At 42.3% G+C, this 20,039-nt stretch overlaps 1 protein-coding gene across 1 annotated transcript in view; it reads right to left on the bottom strand.

Moving 5' to 3' along the window:
- Positions 1-20,039, bottom strand: part of SS18L2 (SS18 like 2) — a 389,778-nt gene that overhangs the window by 283,912 nt on the left and 85,827 nt on the right. The window contains exon 3 of the mRNA XM_044081243.1: positions 10,878-10,965. Coding sequence (XP_043937178.1) covers positions 10,878-10,965 — 88 coding nt within the window. The remainder of the gene's footprint in view (positions 1-10,877; positions 10,966-20,039) is intronic.

The raw sequence follows: 20,039 nt of genomic DNA, 5'->3' as shown, positions 1-20,039 counted from the left end.
GTAGTGACAAAAGCTGCTCTATTCCTAGATAAAATGTTTAACTTGTAAGGGTATGAGCACTGGAACATGTAGCAACTGCACAAGTATCATCTATGGAAGCTTTGGAGCAGAAAGCAGAAGATGTGGCCATAGCCTTAGTAGAATGAACTTTAGGATGTTTGGTTACTATAGTTCTTTTACAATGCAGTGAGGCATTTGGCTAAGATTATCCAACACTGATGTTTCCAATTTTGCTTTGGAAAAGGAGACTACCAGTTCCACTTGCCTGTGAGCTTTAGTTCTGTAAATGTACAATCTGAGTGGTCTATGCATAGCCAATAAATGGAGCATGTATTCACCTTTGTTAGAAATATTTGGGTAGAAAACTAGTAAGTTAATAGTCTAGTTAGGATAGCTTCTGACACTGCACTGGGCAAAAAGGAAGAGCTAGTCCAGTGGGATACTATGTCCTTATGAAAGATTAGATAACATGGCTGGGAAGTAAGTGAATGGAGCTCTAATGCCATTCAAGCCTATGTAATGACAATCGAGAAAAGTGTTTTTCAGGATAAATACTTTAATTCTGCTCTAGCTGCATGCTTGAAAAGGGGCAGAGTCAAGGCTTGAAGTTTAAGTGTACGGCCCCAAGAGGGATAGGGTCCTTAATAGGAAGCTGAAGCAGCAGAATGCCTTTTAGAAATGCTTTGCACAATTTCAAGGAAGCTATAGAAGAGTTTTCACCCAAATGGAAATTTGATATTGCAGCTAGTTGCACCTTACCTGTGGAATAAATTAGCCCCATTATTAAAAATGGATGCCAGAAAAGGTACAGTTTTGTACCTACCATAAATGTAGATGTTCAAGTGCTAATACAGCTGCAGTCATAACAAATGGGGTTCTCCTGCCGTCAGGCGGGTCCTCTGTCGGCCGAAATCCAAAGTCTAGATCCGGTGTCGGTTGTCGTCACTTCTTCCCTGACGTCAGTGCGACAGGGGTATAAAAGAACCAGCAGACGCCATTTTCTTCAGTTTTTCTTGCCCCAGATGTCAGGTGCCCCCAGAATGAAGGCAATGCATACATTTGTGTAATAAAGCAATGCCATATAATCAAAATACAGTAGTGCAAGCAAATACATCAAGAATGAATACTCCAATCAGGTTGCATGAGGAGATGTTAGCCACTAGGCCTGTCCCAAGAGGGGAAGGAGGGTGGGAAACCTGGACTGCAGCTGTATTAGCACTCTAACATCTACATTTATGGTAGGTACAAAACTGTACTATGTTCATCGTGCATACAGCTGCAGTCATAACAGATGGGTAGAATCCCAAAGCTAAGAAAGGGGTGGTAGGAACTAGGTGGAACTAGGAGGAGCCAGAATGCCCTGCAATACTGCAGTGGCAAAGCCCGCTCTAGATTTGGAGTATAGTGGAAGGTGGTAGTGTTTGGAGAAGGTATGCACAGAACTCCAAGTGGCTGCTTCCAAAATATCTTTGGTAGGAACTCCTCTGAGAAAAGCTGCAGAGGTAGCAGTGGCCCTTGTGGAGTGAGATCTGATGCCTGTAGGTACAGTTTTGCCATGAAAAGAATAGCAAAAGCGTATGCAGTGGGCTATCCATTTTGAAATTGTCTGTTTGGAAATTGGCTTTCCTTGAGCTCCTATAGCATAGGACACAAAGAGCTGTTCTGATTTTCTGAAAGGCTTTGTTCTGTCCAAATTACGCAGTTGTCTGTGAATGTCCAAGGAATGTAGTAATCTCTCCCCTTTTTTTTCAGGATTAGGATAAAAGGTAGTTAAGTGTACAGCCTGATTCAAAGCTACCCTGGATACCACTTTTGGCATAAAGGACGGGTTGGTTCGTAAGGAAACTCTGTCTTGATGGAAGATGATAAAAGGCTGCACAGCCATGAGAGCTTGTAGTTCCGATACTCTACGAGCTGAGGTAATAGCCAGAAGGAAAGCTGTTTTCCAGGACAAATATTGCAAATCTGATGAGGCAGCAGGCTCGAAAGGAGGCAAGGTCAGTTTTTCTAGAATGAAATTGAGCTCCCAAGCAGGTATTGGTTGTTTCCCTGGGGGTTTTAGATTTTTAGCCCCTCTGAGGAACTGTCTTAAGAGAGGGTGAGAGAATAAGGGTAGATCAGTGTTGTATTCTGCAGAAATGGCTGAGGCATGGAATTTGATAGAGGAGAATGAAAGTCCACTGCTTAGCAGCTCAGCTAGATACTGTAATATTTGAGGTAAGTTCAGTTTTCCAGGATCCTGGCCCTTTTTCTCATTCCAGACACAAAACCGTTTCCATTTTGCTGAGTAAGCTTTTCTAGTAGATGGCACCTCCTTGGAGAGTAGGGTCTGCTGTGATGCTAAGGAATCTTCCATGTGGCTAGATTGAGTGTTTTTAGCTGACTGAAGAGTTTTGAAGCTGTGCTGAGTCAGGAGAAGAGGCATTAGAGGCAGGGTCCATGGTGGGGAATGCGTCAGGCTTCTCAGGAGTGGGTACCAGTGTTGTCTTGGCCAGTCTGGAGCAATGAGAATCATCTTTGGTCTGTCTGCTCTGGTTTTTAATAGAACTTTGGGCAGCAGAGGAAGAGGTGGGAAGGCATAAACTGTCATTGATGTCCAACTGAAGGAGAGAGCGTCCATTCTCCAGGCCTTTGGATGAAGAATCCTTGAGCAGAATTTTGTCAATTGGTGATTTTTTGTGGGAGGCAAAGAGATCTATGTCTGGCCTTCCCCATGCTTGAATTATCTCTGTAAACACTTGAGGATGCAACTTCCATTCGTGTGGATCTGTCATATTTCTGCTTAGGTTGTCTGCCAGCGTGTTTTCCTTGCCTGGCAAGTACTGTGCTTGTAGTTCGATTTGTAAGTCCAGGGCCATGTTCCAAGTGACATGGCCAGTCTGCATAGGGGTAAGAATGGGTTCCTCCCTGTTTGTTTATGTACCACATTACTGTGGTGTTGTCCGTTCTTATCAATAGTTGACCTGGTTGCAGAAGGTCTTTGAAAGCTATAATAGCATTTATTACTGCTAGCATCTCCTTTTGATTGATGTGAAGGTGCTTTTCTTTTTGGGACCATTTGCCCTGAATGCACCGATCTGTCATGTGCACCCCCCAGGCATAGTCCGAGGTGTCTGTTGTGATGACTTGATTTGTTTGAGGTTTGTTGAATGGGAGACCTGTGTTTCGCAAGCTTGAGTCCACCACAGAAATTCCTTTTGAAGACATGGAATTAGTGGTATTATTGTTTTCAAGCTGTGGCTGTGTTGAAACCATAGGTTTTTCAGGTACCATTGAAGTTTCCTCATATGCAGCTTTGCACATGGGATTAGTAAGATGCAAGATGCCATGAATCCCAGAGCCTGCAGGATTTTCCTTGCAGTCAGCCTGGTGCAATTTGCTAGTGTTCTGAAGTATTGAGTTAGTTGCCCCTGCTTCTCTGGCGTGAGGTAGGCCATCTGGGTGTTTGTGTCCAAGTTGGCACCCAGGAAAATTATTTTCCGAGAGGGTATTAGCCTTGATTTCCTTTTGTTGACTGTGTATCCCAGAGAATTCAACAACATTATTACATAAGCCAGATGTTTCAGAAGAATGTGCTTGCTGTCCGCTTGGATCAGGCAGTCGTCCAAATAGGGGTATATTTGTATCCCTTGAAGTCTGCAGAAGGCAATTACTGATGCCGGGCATTTCGTGAATACTCTGGGCACAGTAGATAAGCCAAAGGGCAATGCAGAGAATTGATAATGGGTTGAACCTGCAAGAAATCTGAGGTATCTTCTGCATTTTTGTCTGATTGGGACATGCAGGTATGCCTCCTTGAGGTCCAATGTTACCAGCCAAGACTCCTTGCCCAGCATGGGAAGAAGCTGCTGTAGAGTGAGCATCTTGAATTTTGGTACGAGTAGAAATGTGGAAGTCCAAAATAGGTCTCCAATCTTTTCCCTTCCTTGGTACCAGGAATAGTCTGGAATAAAAACCTTGACCTTGTTCGTGCGTAGGTACCTCTTGAATAGCTTTCATGTCTAAGAGATCTGAAATTTGTCTTTGTGCCTCTGCCCTTTGATTGTGTGGCAGGTTTGGCATGCCTCTCATTTTTGGAAGGGTGTGAAAATGGAATCTGTAGCCTCCGTTTATAATGTCCAGGATCCATTTGTCTTTTGTGACAATATGCCAATTTTTTGAAAATAATGCCAGTTTTCCGCCTAAGGGTGCTGCCATTTGAGTCTTGCTTGGCATGCAAAGGGGAAAGTCATTGGGCTTGCTTTCTGAATGGTTGCGAGTTATCCTCACCACCTCTGTGTAGGAGCTTGCCAATGTCTGCCTCTAAACGATCCTTGGGATTGCCCTCTGCCCCTCGGGCGCCTGTATTTACCTCTTTGGGGTCTGTCCGTGGCTGGAAAGGACCAATTTTTGGAAGGCCAATTTCTACTGAAACGTGGGGGTTCTACCTGTAGAAAATCTTTCACTGTCTGCATTGATTTAGCCTTTTCCTCCATTTTCCTTAAAACCTCCTCAGCATTAGCACCAAATAATACATCCTTTTGTAGAGGGGCATCTAGTAATTTAGCTTTGACATGATCTGGTAAGGTTTGTTACTTGAGCCAGGCATGTCTACGTATGACTGATCCTGTAACAGCAGCTCTACATGAGGCCTCTAGAGCATCAAAACCACATTGTAAGGTACGTTTACCCACTTGTTCTGCACTGTGCATCAAATCCTGCAATTCCTTCGAATCTGGTTGTTCAGGTTGTGACATTTTACTTCTCAATTGTGATAACAAAAACTGTTGGTACTTTAGCATATGGAACTGACAGTTTAATGCCCTCATGGTTAAGGTGGCAGAGGTATATACCTTTTTTCCCCACGTTTCTAAGGATCTGGAATCTCTCTCGGAAGGTAATGGGTTTTTAGCAGTGGAGGCCTTAATTCCCTTGGGACCCTGTGATATGGTTTCTGGGTCAGCAGCATGGCTTTTGTATAGAAATTGGTGTGAGTCAGGGACCCTGTAATACCGGTCAGGCTTGACTGGGGCTGGAGGTAGAGAGTCCGGGTTAAGGCAGGCCTCAGAGTACACATCATCTAGTATGTCTAAGACAGTAGATATAGCCAGAGGCCTGTGCTGAGGTAGCAAGAGAAATTCCCTAAGCCTTTTCTTGGAATCTGAGTAATCTTGGCCTTCCTAGTGGAAGTGTTCCCTTAAGGTATGCAAAGTTTCCCCAAATGAGTAATCCTCTGGGGGGGGGATATAGATGGAATGGACTCCTCTGCATCGGAGTCTTCAAAAGGGGAGAAAGAATGTTCCTGTTCATCAGAGTGCTCTGATATAATGGAGCCCTGATCAGAGGAGGGGGATTCTTCCTCCACTCTGGGCCTTTTGTCCGGGGAGGGGGGGGGGGTTGAGAACCACTGATAAGAGTAATTAAATCCTCAGCCATTTTAAGCATCTGTTTTTTAGGCATGGGGCCTGGAGATGGGCCCTGTGTAGCTGGCCTCTTAGAATGCATGGCTGCTTTAGACTTAGTAAAAGCCTTGATGGAAAAAGAGGAAGGTTTGAAGACACCTTGAGAGGAGGTAGACCTGTCCACAGTTTGAGATTCACCTCCAAGAGTGGCTTTGGTATCTGTAGTCGGGGTGTGGGCAGAGGAGCCTGCGACCTCGGGCACAGGAGACACCGCCAATTAAGTGTCGTCGGTAGTCAGGGGCTGCGTAGGCACCTCGCTGAGAACCGGACCACGTGTAGTCGTCTTTGGCATGGTGTCGGTAGGGGCCGCGGACCTCATTTGTCGGTCCTTATCTTTGCGCTTTTTAGACAAAGCTGGAGTCGGGGTATCAGACGACATAATATAGTTAAATGTTTTGCCAAAATAATGCTGGGCGAACTCTGCCCGATGCTTAATGGTGCACTTGTTGAATGTAGCACAAAACGACAGACCGAGACGTCGTGGTCTGGGCCTAAATAAGGAATACAGAGGGAATGGAAATCCTTATGCGGTATTTGCTTCCCACATGAAATACAATTATTAACTTTGTCTGACATCGGTCTGAGGCAAGAAAAGTTCCCCCAACGGGGTACTTAGCTTTCAAGAAGACTTCGGTTGCAAAATTTTCGTAATTTCAGGAGCTGGTCGACCGGCACTTGCGAACTGCTTCGGGCACCGCGCGGCAAGAAAGACTGAAGAAAATGGTGTTGGCTGGTTCTTTTATACCCATGTCGCACTGACGTCAGGGAAGAAGCGACGACAACCGTCGCCGGACCTAGACTTTGGAATTCGGCCGACCGAGGACCCGCCTGACGGCAGGAGAACCCCATCGGTTATGACTGCAGCTGTATGCACGATGATCATCAAAGAATAGCAGAATCTGTGCTGAAAAGGGGTCTAGTCTCTGAAGGGCCCAGACAATCTTTCCACTTACTCTTGTTAATCTTCTTAGTAGAGGCCATATACGATGACATAAGGATGTTGCAAAACAAGGAAAAAAGCCTGTAATTTCTAGCCATCACTGCAAGTGCAGAAACCATGCTGTCAGCTTGAGAGAAGTCATGTCCGATAGAGTAAGGCCAGATGGGTGAGTTAAGAGATCCTGAAGAGGATTTATAACCTGGGACAGTGAACTAGACCAGGTGAAATGAAGACAGAAACCACACTCGGCAATGGGGCAGTGAGGATAACTTTGGTCTTCCACCATAATGCTTTCTGAATAAATTTTGAAATGAGATGAAGTGAAGAGAAGGCATGTAGTTGACTGGAGGGACAATCATTAAACAGACTCACTCTGACTCTCCCTATGGGGAATTAAGGCAAAGTACCTGTTGCACTTGGTGTTGAGGGTGGCAGCATGTAGGTCACACCATGGTTTTCCCCAATGTCAAATATTTCCACTACTGATCGAGAGACCACTCATAAGGTAGCAAGATGGACCTGCTTAATTTGTTCACTAACACTGGCTTTCTGCTGGAATATGCATTTGGAGAAATCAACCTTAAGAAAATCAACCACTGCCTGACTCCCCCATAATGGGCAGGATCAAATTCCCCCCATTTGATGTAACAGACATTGTCCAAATAGCAATCATCCCTACAGGGTGAACATCTTGAAATGCCTACAACACTAACAGGATTGTCTTATTTCTAGTATGTTGATGGGAAGAGTGACCTCTGTCTGAGACCACATGCCTTGGACCGTCCTTCCCAAATAATGCCCCCTCCAATTTAGCTGGGTGACAGTGGTCACTACAGCTTTGGGTGTGAGCAGAGAAAAAGGGCAGCCTTGAACAACTTCTTGTGCATGTAACCATCACACTGATGCTTGCAGATGTTCATAACACAAATTAGTGCAGTTAGTGGATGGTGGCTGATGGACTACTGTACTGCTAGGGTTCACTGTACGACTGCTGTGCAAATGGTACTAAAACTACCAACTCGGCCATCGACCTTAGTAGTTTTAAGATTAAATTTGGCATGGGGGGACGAAGAGGAAAAAAAAAACGTGCCCTCTCATGTGCAATAAAGTTACTACTCGTGATCTGGTATTTAAATGGGCACCAATGAACTCCAGAGACTGCATCAGGGAGAGCTGTGATTTGTTGTAATTTACAGTAATACCTAGTTAAAGGCATAGAAAGAGCAAGTAGTCCCTTGCCTGAATGAGTACAGGCCTAGTAGAAGCAGAAAGGAGACTGTCATTTTGATAAGGAAACACCTAGAATCTACACACACACACACACACACACACACACACACACACACACACACACACACACACACACGTGAGCTGAAATCCCTGCCATGTGTTTGGTAAATACCTAGGGGACTGTGGTGAGACCAATGGGCAGTGCTCCAGCTCCCAGCCAGACATGTAGCCATTTCCTGGAGTGCCTGTGTATCTTGATATGTTAGCAGACGTCCTGGAGATTTATGGAGCACATCCACTTACCTTTCCTTCTCAAATGACAGGATAGACTGAACCATGACCATCCAGAACTTTGAATATTTTATATAGTGATTTAGGGTGCTTAAATAGAAAATAGGTCTGAAATTCCGTGTTTCTATTTTTGTGTCACTAAAGAGCGTCTCTGTGTCTGTGTGTGTCTGTGTCGGATGACTTTCTCAGCGCCTTTTCTATTTCTATGGCTGCCACTTTCCTTTGCCTGAGGGGCAAATTGGGGATTCTTTTACTGCATACTGGGGTGAAGGAAAAATGTTATGCAATAACCTGTGGATATTATACTCTGCACCAAAGTGTCTTTAGAAATGGCTATCCAGGCTTCTGGGTGTAGCGATAACAGCATGCCTCCAGAGTATAGCAGTTAGGTAGCCCTTCAGGGACACTGAAAAGGCTTCTCAGAGAAAGGTCCTCTGAAGCCTTAATGTGTCAGACCACTTTTGCCACAGGGGAGCTGTCTGTTAGATCCTCGCATGACAGAGGGGATCTCCATCTCCACAGGAATCCTGGAGACACCCTTGCAATTTTCTTAACCACAATATTCTGCCACCTCTGTTTTGGGAGAAGGTCCTTTGAGGGGTAGAAAAACAGATTTGAACAGCAGACAGATTCTTCCATCCTGATCCAGATGTATTCCATCCTGATCAGAGTATTTCCTTTACCTTGGGGTCAAACAATGTGGATCCATCAAAAGGGGCATCGATGACTGCAGACTTGAAGGGTTCTGCAAACCACCAGTCATCTTCAATGAGTGACCTGGAAGACCTAATCAAAATCCGGGTCTTTGGTCAAGGGACTCTTGTGCAGAGCCTAAATGTCCTCACTTAACACAACATCTCTGAGGCACTCTTTGGTGGAAGGCTCCAGACAAGACTTGGAAGCAGTCCTATCCTCAGTCTCAAGGCTTGACCAGACCAGCTGCCACAATGGGACAGGATGAAAAGACCCAGCTCCCACTGAAAACAGTAAAGTTGGGGTGGACCCAAAAAGGGGGGCAAGGTTGTCTTTTCCATAAAAGCAGAGAAAGCTCTCTCAAATACCTAGAAAGGTGAAGCCAAGAAAGAACAGAGCCCAGCCCTCACTGGATCCAAAGAAGCCCATGAAGGATGAAAACAGACTCCTCCTGGTCACAGCCTTGAAACAGAGGTCAGAGCCAAGCTGTCCAATGCCAAATCTCTGAGGGGGAAGGAAGTCTCCAAAAACAGAGAATCAGTCCCCCAGATAAAGCAACAACACTATGGTTCTGAGATCCATATAGGTCTGACTGAATTGGAGCCATCTGGATCAAAGAAGGTGTTGGGATTCAAGAAGGGCAAAGTCTTCTAAATATGTAGGTCTCGAATCAGAAGTCTCTGGTCTGAAATCCCCAAAACCACAGGCAAGACGGAGTAGGAATAAGGGCTAGGTCTGTCTAGTAGAAAGGCTCATGTTTCCAATGGGAGACTGAGTTGGAACACCCAACTGTATCTGGGTTTTGAGAAACAGTTATTCTATCCACACAGACTTCAAAAAGGCTCTTAGATGACCTGAGGGAGGATGAAGTGGAAGTTGGACAGGAAACTAAGGGGTGTCCTGCAAAAATGGAGAAGGAAATCTCTGTTACTGGTTCTGGAGGGAACCTAGCAAGAACCTCAGGTGACTTTGGCAAAAGGTTGGGGCAGATCTGACTGGGAGGATGAATCCAATATCTTTGATAATGTAGGAGTCGGGGCTATGGAAATGGACCATCCAACATCTTTAGGAGCATTCTCTGGTGGAGTACAGCCTTAAGTCGCAAGAGGATAATGGCTAGAGGATTGTTTCCTCACTTCCTTGGGTTTCTCCGGAGCCTCTCCAGATTTCTTAGAGGATGCTTTAGAGGCAAAAGGAAGAAGTCTTTTTAAGATGAGTTTATCTTTCCTCTCAATCAGGTCCCAGTTGTTAAAACTAGCCCAAATGTCACACACTGTTGAGGTGAGTTGGGGCAAGGCAATACACACATTCTGAATAGCTGCCAGAATTGGAAATCTTGTGCCCACAAATGGTGCACTTCTTAAATCCTAAGTGATCTCATCTCAGAAACAAAAATATATACACAACTGTAGGAGAAAGATGATACCCAAGAAAGAATAACAATGGCAATGACACTATCATGACAAAGGGAAAAATAACAACTAATGGAGACCAATACCAAAAAACAGTAACGAGAAAGTATGAAATACAGAAAGCCACAAGGAAAAACTGCCAAATTTAGTGCTGTAGGCTTTTTTTTTTTTAATATACAAAGGAGGAAAAAAAAACAAAAAAGGTATAAAGATATTTAAGAGAACTGATAATTCACTATTCCACACTCGAGTTAGTGGTGACCACGTCTTATCATTAAAGCTGCAAACAAGACCGGAGATAACTTAAGAGGAGAGAGATTATGGGGTAAGGGAAGGAGCTTGAGCTACAGAGCTTAAAGTCTACTACAGTTGTCAAAGGACAGATCCAATGTCAGATGAGACACCCATCAGTTGAGGAACAGACTAAACAGTTCCATAACTGGTTTTAAAGATTTTGGAAGTAATTGGAGTACAAACACTGCCATTTTCAAAGTACAACAGTGCCCTTTAAGGAAAGTGTTAATAAAGGACCCTCCAGGTCTAAATAATCCTCCACTTGTGTTGTTGGGGCTCACAAATGTCCTGTGTGGTTCATTACATCCCTAAAATAGATACAGTGTCGGGTATCAATTCATATATAAAAATAGTTACTATAGTTCCTTTCAAGCCTACTAGTGTCATTTGAGACAACTTTGAATGGCCACATCGCATTCTAGATTTCCTCACATGACCCATATCTTACATATGGCACTTGCATCAGAAACTACATCAGTACAGTGTGGGACAGAAGTTAGGTAAACAGCAAAACCTGAAAAAGCCGATCAGTAAAATGGAAACTTTCACACACATATAAATATATTTGTCACTTACAGTGCAGAATGACAAAGGTATACCCTCTGGACATGAATCAGTAAGTGTGGCCAAATATACAAGATTTCGGTGCAAGATCTGCTGATACCTGTAAGGAACAGAAAAAGTGAATCAAACTACAGAAATACAATACATACATGACCTATACGCTTAAGAAGGCCACGACTAAAGGTACCCTGGTTTCTATTCAGATGCGCTAGTGACAAGTACTTAAAACCCATATTACTCAAATTTACAGAGGGCACATGCCATAAAATATTCAAGCACAAAACTAAAGGAAACATCCATTTTGAGGCTAAATGCTGTAGGAAGCAGCTATGTCTCCAAATGTTCAAGACAGCTCTCTATAGAAATGTCGGCACTCAAAATGCAAAGATCTGACAAGCTGAAGAAAAAAAAGAGGACCAAACACCCAGGAAAGTGTGAATCTACGTATCCATCTGTAAACTTCTCTGGACCCCTGATGCAGGAGGCAGCCCACCCCACAATTATGTATACGAACTCAGATTGCCATACCTCAGAGAAAGAGGATATTCTAAGAAATGGCACATTCAGACTTAGTACATACAGTAGATATAAAAAGTTTACACACCCCTGTTAAGACGTCAGCTTTTTGTGATATAAAAAAAAAAAATGAGACCACAAATCATTTCAAAGCTTTTCCCACCTTTAAAGTGTCCTATAACCTGTACAATTGAAAAATCGGTTAAGGGAAAAATATAAAAAATAAACGTACAATATGCTGGTTGCATAAGCGTGCACATCCTTCAGCCAATACTGTTGTGTGTGCACCCTTAAACTAATACTTTGCTGTAATTAAATCAAAAGGTGCTTCAACATTCAGTTTTCTTGGGTAGGAGTCTATCAGCATGGCACATCTTGACTTGATAATATTCATCCACTCTTCCTTGCAAAAGCACTCCAAATCTGTCAGATTGTGAGGGCATTTCTTGTGCACAGCCCTCTTCAGGTCACCCCACATATTTTCTACTGGATTTAGGTCTGGGCTCTGGCTGGGCCATTCCAAAACTTTAAATTTCTTCTGGTGAAGCCACTCTCTTGTTGATTTGGATGTATGCTTGGGGTCACTGTAGTGCTGAAAGGTGAAATTCCTCTTCATCTTTCCAGCAGACTCCTGAAGGTTTTGGTCCAAGAGACAGGTATTTGGAACGGCTGATAATTACCTCCACCTTGACTAAACACCCATCCAGCTTAAGAAAAGAAACCCCAAATCATGATACTGCCACCACCATGCTTCACCAACGGGATGGTGTTCTTTTAGTGATGCAAAGTGTTGTTTTTGTGCCAAACGTATCTTTTGGAATTGTGTCCAAAAAGTTCCTTTGTCTCATCAGACCATAAAACATTTTCCCACATGCCTTTGGGAAACCTGATGTATTGTTTTGCATATTTTTGCCAAGCCTGGATGTTTTTCTGTGTAAGGAAAGGCTTCAGTCTTGCAGCCCTACCCCGCAAGTCCAGACATATGGAGAATACGGGAGATTGTCATCATATGTAGTACACAACCAGTACTTACCAGAAATTCCTGCAGCTCCTTCAATGTTGCTGTAGGTCTCTTGGCAGCCTCCCTGACCAGTTTTTGTCTCGTCAATTTTGGAGGGATGTCCAGTTCTTTGCAACATCACTGTTGTCCCATATTTTCTCCACTTTTTGAGGACTGTCTTCACTGGGTTCCATGGTATAGCCAATGCTGTGGAAATTTATTCTGTACCCTTCTCCTGACTGATACAAAGCATCAAAGGGTCTCATTGTTGAAAGGTAAGCTCTCTGCGAACCATGGCTTTTGCTGTAGCAGACAAATGAGTAAATGCCAGGAAAATCCTACTAGGACAGCTGAACTTTATTTGGGTTAATCAGAGTATCTTTAATTGATGGCAGGTGGGTACCAAAGGTAACCAAATGCTGTAATTAAATAAAAAAAGTATTAGTTTAAGGGTGTGCACACTTATACCCAAGGTAACCAAATGCTGTAATTAAATAAAAAAAGTATTAGTTTAAGGGTGTGCACACTTATACAACCAGCGTACTGTAAGTTTTTTACTTTTTATATTTTTTCCCCTAACAGATTGGTTCGTTTTTCAACTGAATTGTAGAGTTTATAGGTCACATTAAAGGTGGGAAAAGTTTTGAAATTATTTATTGTGGTCTCATTTGTTTATATCACAAAAACCTAGCATTTTAACAGGAGTGTGTAAACTTTTTATATCCACTATACATGCAAGTCAGTTTTTCAGCTAGCTGCCACATTTCAAGACTCACTCAAGCAGGTCCTAACATTTCAAATGTTTATCTTTCAAAGACAGGCACCCCAGTACTCATCTTAAAAACTGCACACCCATTTGACTCTAGGTATGCCAGACATCAGGCTGGAATAAAGACAGAAAAGGAAGTCTGGCAAGGAAATTATTGCCATATTCCTCATCCCTAGTATTCTGACCTCTATATATGAAAAAGTAAAAAAGTGATGTGTAGCAACATAAACTATGCAGTATAGGAAAGTTGAGACATAACAGGACAATTACAAAATCAGAATGAAAAAGCAACAATTCTGTACTGCAAAGAAATGATGTGAACAACATGACAAAACATCTGAAAAACACTGGAGGTATACCTCTCAACTGTCCCCGATTTTTAGGAACGTCCTCAATTTCTACTCAAATTTTCTCTGACCCTCAATCCCTCCTAAAACTTAAGACGTTTGGAGAAAATGTAGAGAACTGTACTTAATGCCAACACAAACACTTTCCTGAAGTAAATATTCATTTTCTGAAGCTGTATATTAATTCACATTAATTTTATTCTGTCAATGTCTCAAGTTAACAGTGCTAATATTTTAAAAAAAAAAAAAGTGTCCCTGATTATCTGTGGATTTGTCCATGATCTTGAGATTCGTCCCCGATTGGTTGACAGCTATGCACTGATGAGAAAGGTGACAAGACACGATTTTTACAATGATTTTCTTTTACAATGAATTTCCTAGCAAACTTAGGAAGTAGAATGGTTGGCAATGCTGGACGCGTGGCATTTATTCAAGCAGAAGGCTGTACTGTAGATCACTTGCAAGATCTCTGCCTCACTGCTCCAGGGTCTGAGGTTCAAACCAAACTTCAGATCAGTTTCTAAAGTATGCACAGTTTTTTTCCTCAGTGTTCTTCAGTTTCCTCCCAATACATCCTAGTCGACTAACTAGGTTACCTTGTAGCAGTCTTCATTTTGTCCATTTATCAATCCTATGCAAAACCTGTGAACCTTTTTTTGTTGGGTCCTCCCTGTTCATGGGCACTGCTCAGCAACGGCAACCTAGTCTGCAAAACACATACCAGTTTAGTCTCCCCTGAATACTGACTAAACATGTAACTCTCCGATTGCCCTCTTCTTCCTCAAGTTTTGCTCTTTTCCTCCATTTGCTTTCTTCCAACATTTTCGCTTATACTACTGGACCCCAATTTAAAATCTGACCTGTGCTCTTCTATTCTACCAGTGTCACTAAGTCAGGGGCAAAGATCTTTGTGCAAAAATGTGTGTGCATTGCTTTTGCTAGTACATTTTCAAGGCACCGTGGCACAGTGGACAGTGTTGCTGCCACACAGCAAGACTAGTTAGATTCTCAGCTGAGTTGCCTTCTGTGTGGAGTCTGCATGGGTTTCCTCTGGGTGCTCATGTTTCCTCCCACATTCCAAAGACATGCAATAGGTGAAATGGGCACTCTATATTGATCAAAGGTGTGAGTGTGCGCGCGTGCGAGCTGTGGTATGAACAGTCGTGGCAGGGCTGGCCATCCAGTAGTGTAAACCTTGGCTCTTGATGGCTGTCAGTGTTGAATCGACACACTGATCCCATGCGCAAAAATGGCAAACAAGGTTGAGGATCGATATTTTCAAGATTCAAACCACCCAACGTTAATCATCACTCTGCAGTAACTAAGAGCATATGTCAGTTACAAAATTATAAATCTCACTTGACAGTATATTCCCTCAAAGCTAAAACACAGCTCCTATCCTGTAGCAACAAACTTTATAACAATTTTGGAGTTAGCACGGCTGCTGCATGGTTTAGTACAGTTCAAGTCCTACTTGCCTGCAATAGTAATAGTTTTGCACAACACAGTACATTTCTGGCATTTGGGTAGCAGTGCCCTGCTACCCTCCTCTGGCAGTCTGCTAAAGCTCAGATTCAGTCCCACTGCCTGTGGTTTGAAGAACCAGTCACCTGGCAGTAAAGGGACGGTCTTGCAAACTCTTAGACAAAATCCTCAGTTTTCTAGGGTCCAGCAGAATAGAAAATGGAAACAACTTTTGTGAACACCTCCTGTTCTAATACCAAAAACCACCCATCCTCCACACACCCTTAAAGGCTGGTGCCTCACAGTAACCAAAACACAAATGTATGTACATCCAAAAAAAAGTGTGCGCGTGTTGGAGGTATGGTGGACAAGTACTCCCAGTAAGACAGCGTATTCTACAAAACACTTACTGTTACAGCTAGGTAGGACTTACGCAACTGTACTATACTCAAACACAATGGCTTACTAGCATTTGAGTAGATTTTGAAAGCTTACCAAACTTGGATAAGGGTCCAAGAGACGCTGGAGAATGGGGCTAGGAAATCCTTCTCTGGACCTTAAAAAAAGTCATCCAGCTTGTAGTGCTTCATCAAGATATGAACAGAAGAACAAATTGCTACCTCTAGAATACTTCAGGAGTCTACGCCTTTCCAATAGGCCACTGAAGAGAAGGCTCTGGTAGAATGCACCTATACCTTGCCTGGATCCACCTTGCCATAGTAAGTATAACAAAAACAATACCAGAGAACAACCAATGTGCAATTGTTTGCTTAGAGACCGACCTTTTTTGCCTCTGCAGAGGAAATACTACTTGTAGCCTTCCTGAAGAGTTTTGTTCCATCAAGGTAGTAACTCAGCTTCTGGTGCAGATTCAAGGTATGAAGGACCCTCTTCCCCCTTATTCCTAGGTTCCGTGAAGAACACAGAAAGGTTGACAGAATGACTTCCAAGACTACTTTTGGCATGAAAAAGGGGTTAGTACAGTGATGGCAAACCTATGACACATGTCAAAGGTGACATACAAGTGTTCAAAATTGCCAAAGAACCGAATGAAAAAGAAAAGAAAAATATGCGACCCTGCAATTATTTATTAAAACTCAGCAACCAAAAAAGTCATTGATCAAATGCAGCATATTCCATATTTTTTCAGTTCAATTCAAAACTACTATTAAAAGTAGGGTAATTTGTTGGTGCACTATTAACTCTAACTCCGAGTTCAGTCATACAGCGCCTCTATACTTGCATCCGAGCACGCTGGGAGACTGTAGCAATTGTATGAACTTGCATTTGTGGAAGGCACTCTGATCTAACTTTAGAGTTACATTTTAACTCACCTGTTAAAAAAATAAAGTTGAAAAAGTACCTGAACTTTCAGTTACCTTCTCAACTTAGTTTTCAGTGTGGAGTTACATCATATTTGACTTTTCAGAGAAAATCAGCTCACCATGCACTCTATGTACTTATAACAGCAAGCCAATTCTCAATGCACTGCAAGAAGCAAGTGGTGGCATCCAATCAGATTCTTCCAGTCCAAGCCACCTAACACCTCCAGCCCCAATCTAAGGTTTCATTGATCTGTCAAAATAAATAGGGGGTCCAGCAATAGCAACTCCCTTTCGGGGGACCAGCAATAGCAACTCCCTTTCGGGGGACCAGCAATAGCAACTCCCTTTCGTGTTTCTGATATTTGCAGAATTCACCTAAATTGCTACTAGATCCTATTTATTTTGTCAGAGCATTTATTTCTGTGGGCCAGTTTGCAAGTCTATAGATACTGCCACAATCCGAAAACACAGCCACTGAGAGGAATACTGTACTGCAAACAAGCAGAGTTCAGCTGCAACGGATTCCTGTTTTAGAAAGTAAAGTGTTCACTCGAGGGAATTGCATCCAAAGAGGCCTTGCATCTTCTGCATTTCTGTTTAGTTGCTTCGTACCTTGTAAGTGGATTTTTACCATTGTAATGTACATACTTCAAGCGTTGTTTATTTTGGAAGTTGTACAAGTTCTGGGTGAAGAAAAAAAAAAAAAATAAAGATTTTTTTCTATTTTTACAGCTCTTCTAATGTGGAATACACTAGGGTATCTAGTAAAGCATGTTCAGATAAACAAATATACACATGAAACTGTGTATTAACTATTAATGCATTCCCAGCCAAAGTAGCAGCATGTACCTTGGGGTTGATGAAAACACCAAATGTCCTTCTAATCTACTTGGTTTTCTGGTGACTGCCTGTGCTAACTAGCAATCTTCATCCTACTATTAACATCTGCTCTTGCATTTCAGAATTCTGTAAACCTGCTGTCTTCTCAGAAGGGCCACCCATGATGCAGGACTACTTTGGGTGGGGGTTGACAACATTCTTCATCATGTCAATTAGGAATTAGTTTTCATACCAAATAGGCACAGTTTGTCCCATAACTCCCCAACTTTCTTTGCCAAAGTGAGATAAGTGGGCAAATGATAAAAATTGAGACTGAAAATGTGAAACGTACTAGAGATAGATGCACTAACACTTACAGTGGTAGTAACCTTCACGAAACAAATGATTATGATCTTATGCTTTAAAATATTGTTCTGAAGTACTGTTATCTAAGAGAAGACAGTGAGGTTAAAACCCATAGAGAATGCAATTCAGGTGTTCTATTTTTAAGGGGGTTTGGCAATCCACGTAGTTATGAGGGTGTGGACTAGGACATCAGAAGAATGGAAAAAAGTTGAAAAGTACAACTATAAAGTCAAAGTGCACTCAGACTGTCCTTTCACTGACCACATCTCAGTCTTATAGTTAAAAGCGTAGAGCACAAAGATCGGGGGAAAGTGAACCAACAATTTGTCAGTGTAATTAGCAAGACCATATAAAAGCAGACTAACAATCGTGCATAGAGCTGGGTGAAATTAACTGAATGAGACTACACCGACTTTGAAATTTAGGTGCATCTTATATGCAGCGGCAAATGTAGCAGCACTTAATCCGATGTGCCTTATACCAAAATAGAACTAGAGGCAACTTTAATGCAGCAAGCATGTGGGTTTGTCTCACAAAAAGTAGCAATTGAAAAGTGGGGAAAAAGATAGAGAACACTGTATGAAATTCCTGGCAGCACTTTGTATACAGTAGCATTGTAACAGCACCATATAAAAATGACGGGCAGAATAGGCACGCTTAAGCACAAATAGTACTAGGAGGAGAAAGAGGGAGTACCATAACATTGAAAGGGGCTTTAAACAGCATGGGCCATCACAGGAGAGGTGAGCGACAGAGTAAAAGGAGATGGGAGATGGGCTTAGTAAGGTGTTTGAATCTGGGTGGGGCTACAACCCAAGCTATAGTTAAACCTGGAAAAAAAAAAAACATCTATGAAGGCAAGACATTTTTCAGAGCCTGAAGGCAAATTTTTAGGATAGGAAAAGCTGAATAACCACTGGAGTTTGGTGTACTTGGTAGATGGAAAAGAAAAGCATGCAATATGTGTTTACAAGGAATACAGTAAAGACAGAAGTAAAGAGAAAGATAGACAGCATTGTACAGCAAGGGTTGAGAGAAGGTAACTGCTACTTTATATATAAAAAAAAAAATAAAAAATAGGTGATAAATAAAACATAACTCACTATTCAGTCGAAGTGGCGAGTGAAGGAGGATGGGGGCCAGTTCTGGTGGTGGAGTTAATTCCAATGCTATGAGTTATTTAAGTTGTTACAATTTAGGGAGAGGTTGTGTTATCCAGACAAACTATGCAACACTTAGCTGGATGGGGTCATTTGTTGGCATGGACACTCAAAACTCCTAATGTAGGGTTTCTGTCTACTGCTGGTTTGCAGTGGGACAAACAGTCCTTGGGGCTAGGGATGCTTGAGAAAGAGAATTTCTACATGCTAATACCTCATCTGAGGACGGTGTTAGTCCTTACAATACAGTAAAAAACTGACTGTGGTCTGTACACATGTGCATATATCAGTTTGTTTAGGACTCAAAGTTATGGAAATTAGGATTTTTTTTTTCATATTTTGGCAAATAACTTTGCTAGGGAGCATGTCATGACATGTAGTCTCTATTACAGGTGATGAGATACTATGCTTTAGCAATTATGAGAAATATAATATTAATATTTCTGTGAATATCTTCGTAAAGGAGCACCAAACAGTAATGGTTAAGGTATCATTTTAAAGCTGACACTGATACAAACCAATTACATATGATATGGGTCTACAGGGTACATTCACAAAGATAATGCGATTTGTTTTCCCAAAAAAGTAAAAAATATGGATAATATCAGTATATTTCTTGGCAAATACTTAATGACTTGGATGTGCATTTTCAACATTTACACTGTTAAAAAGGTCAGTATCTGCTGAACAACTTTCGCATTTACTTTAGTCTAGCTCTTATGGTTAAAGAGTTATGAAAAATAAGTTATATACTCACCATAACAGTGTCGTCAATCTAGTCTTCATTCTTGATGGTTGGGTTCAGAACAGAGCATCAGTTCAGACTCTGCCTAATACTAAAGCGAGAGCTTTCACTGGCTCGAGAATATACCCTATCCCATGATGCCTAGCGACAGTTCCCCATATCTTGCTTGCAACACTAATCACTAGAAATTATCTAACCAGAAAAAGAAAAGGGTAAAGATAAAAATCCTTAGCCTATGTCTCATGAGGGGTTCCTGTTAGATTGACGAAAATCCACATCCCTGACGACCGGATCAGAGAGACTAGATCACAGACACCACACCCACCGCACCCCCCTGACAATGGTGAGTAGTGTGGAATGGGATGTATTACCATTTCCAGAATGTGGTGCGATCTCGGAGTTGGTATATTTAAGTAGAGGGGTGCAGGGGGGCTTGCCCCCCCCCTTCTATACAGGTATCGGTTTATTTTTTTAAGTGTATTATGGACACGGGAATAGGATCCGTTCCATAATACATACACTTACCTTTATCGGGGATGTGTGGTATCTGCGATCTTGTCTCGGTGAGCCGATCGTCAGGGATGTGGATTTTCAAGGTCATGGATCCCTCATGAGACAAGGGAATTAGTGAACTTTATGACCAATTCCAGAAATTCCTCTCTA

The sequence above is a fragment of the Protopterus annectens genome, chromosome 8.part0, assembly GCF_019279795.1.
Source record: "Protopterus annectens isolate FY-2018-M chromosome 8.part0, PAN1.0, whole genome shotgun sequence".
Lineage (NCBI taxonomy): Eukaryota > Metazoa > Chordata > Ceratodontiformes > Protopteridae > Protopterus > Protopterus annectens.
Note: the sequence above shows the minus strand (reverse complement) of the source record. Positions and strands in the feature narration are given on the sequence as shown.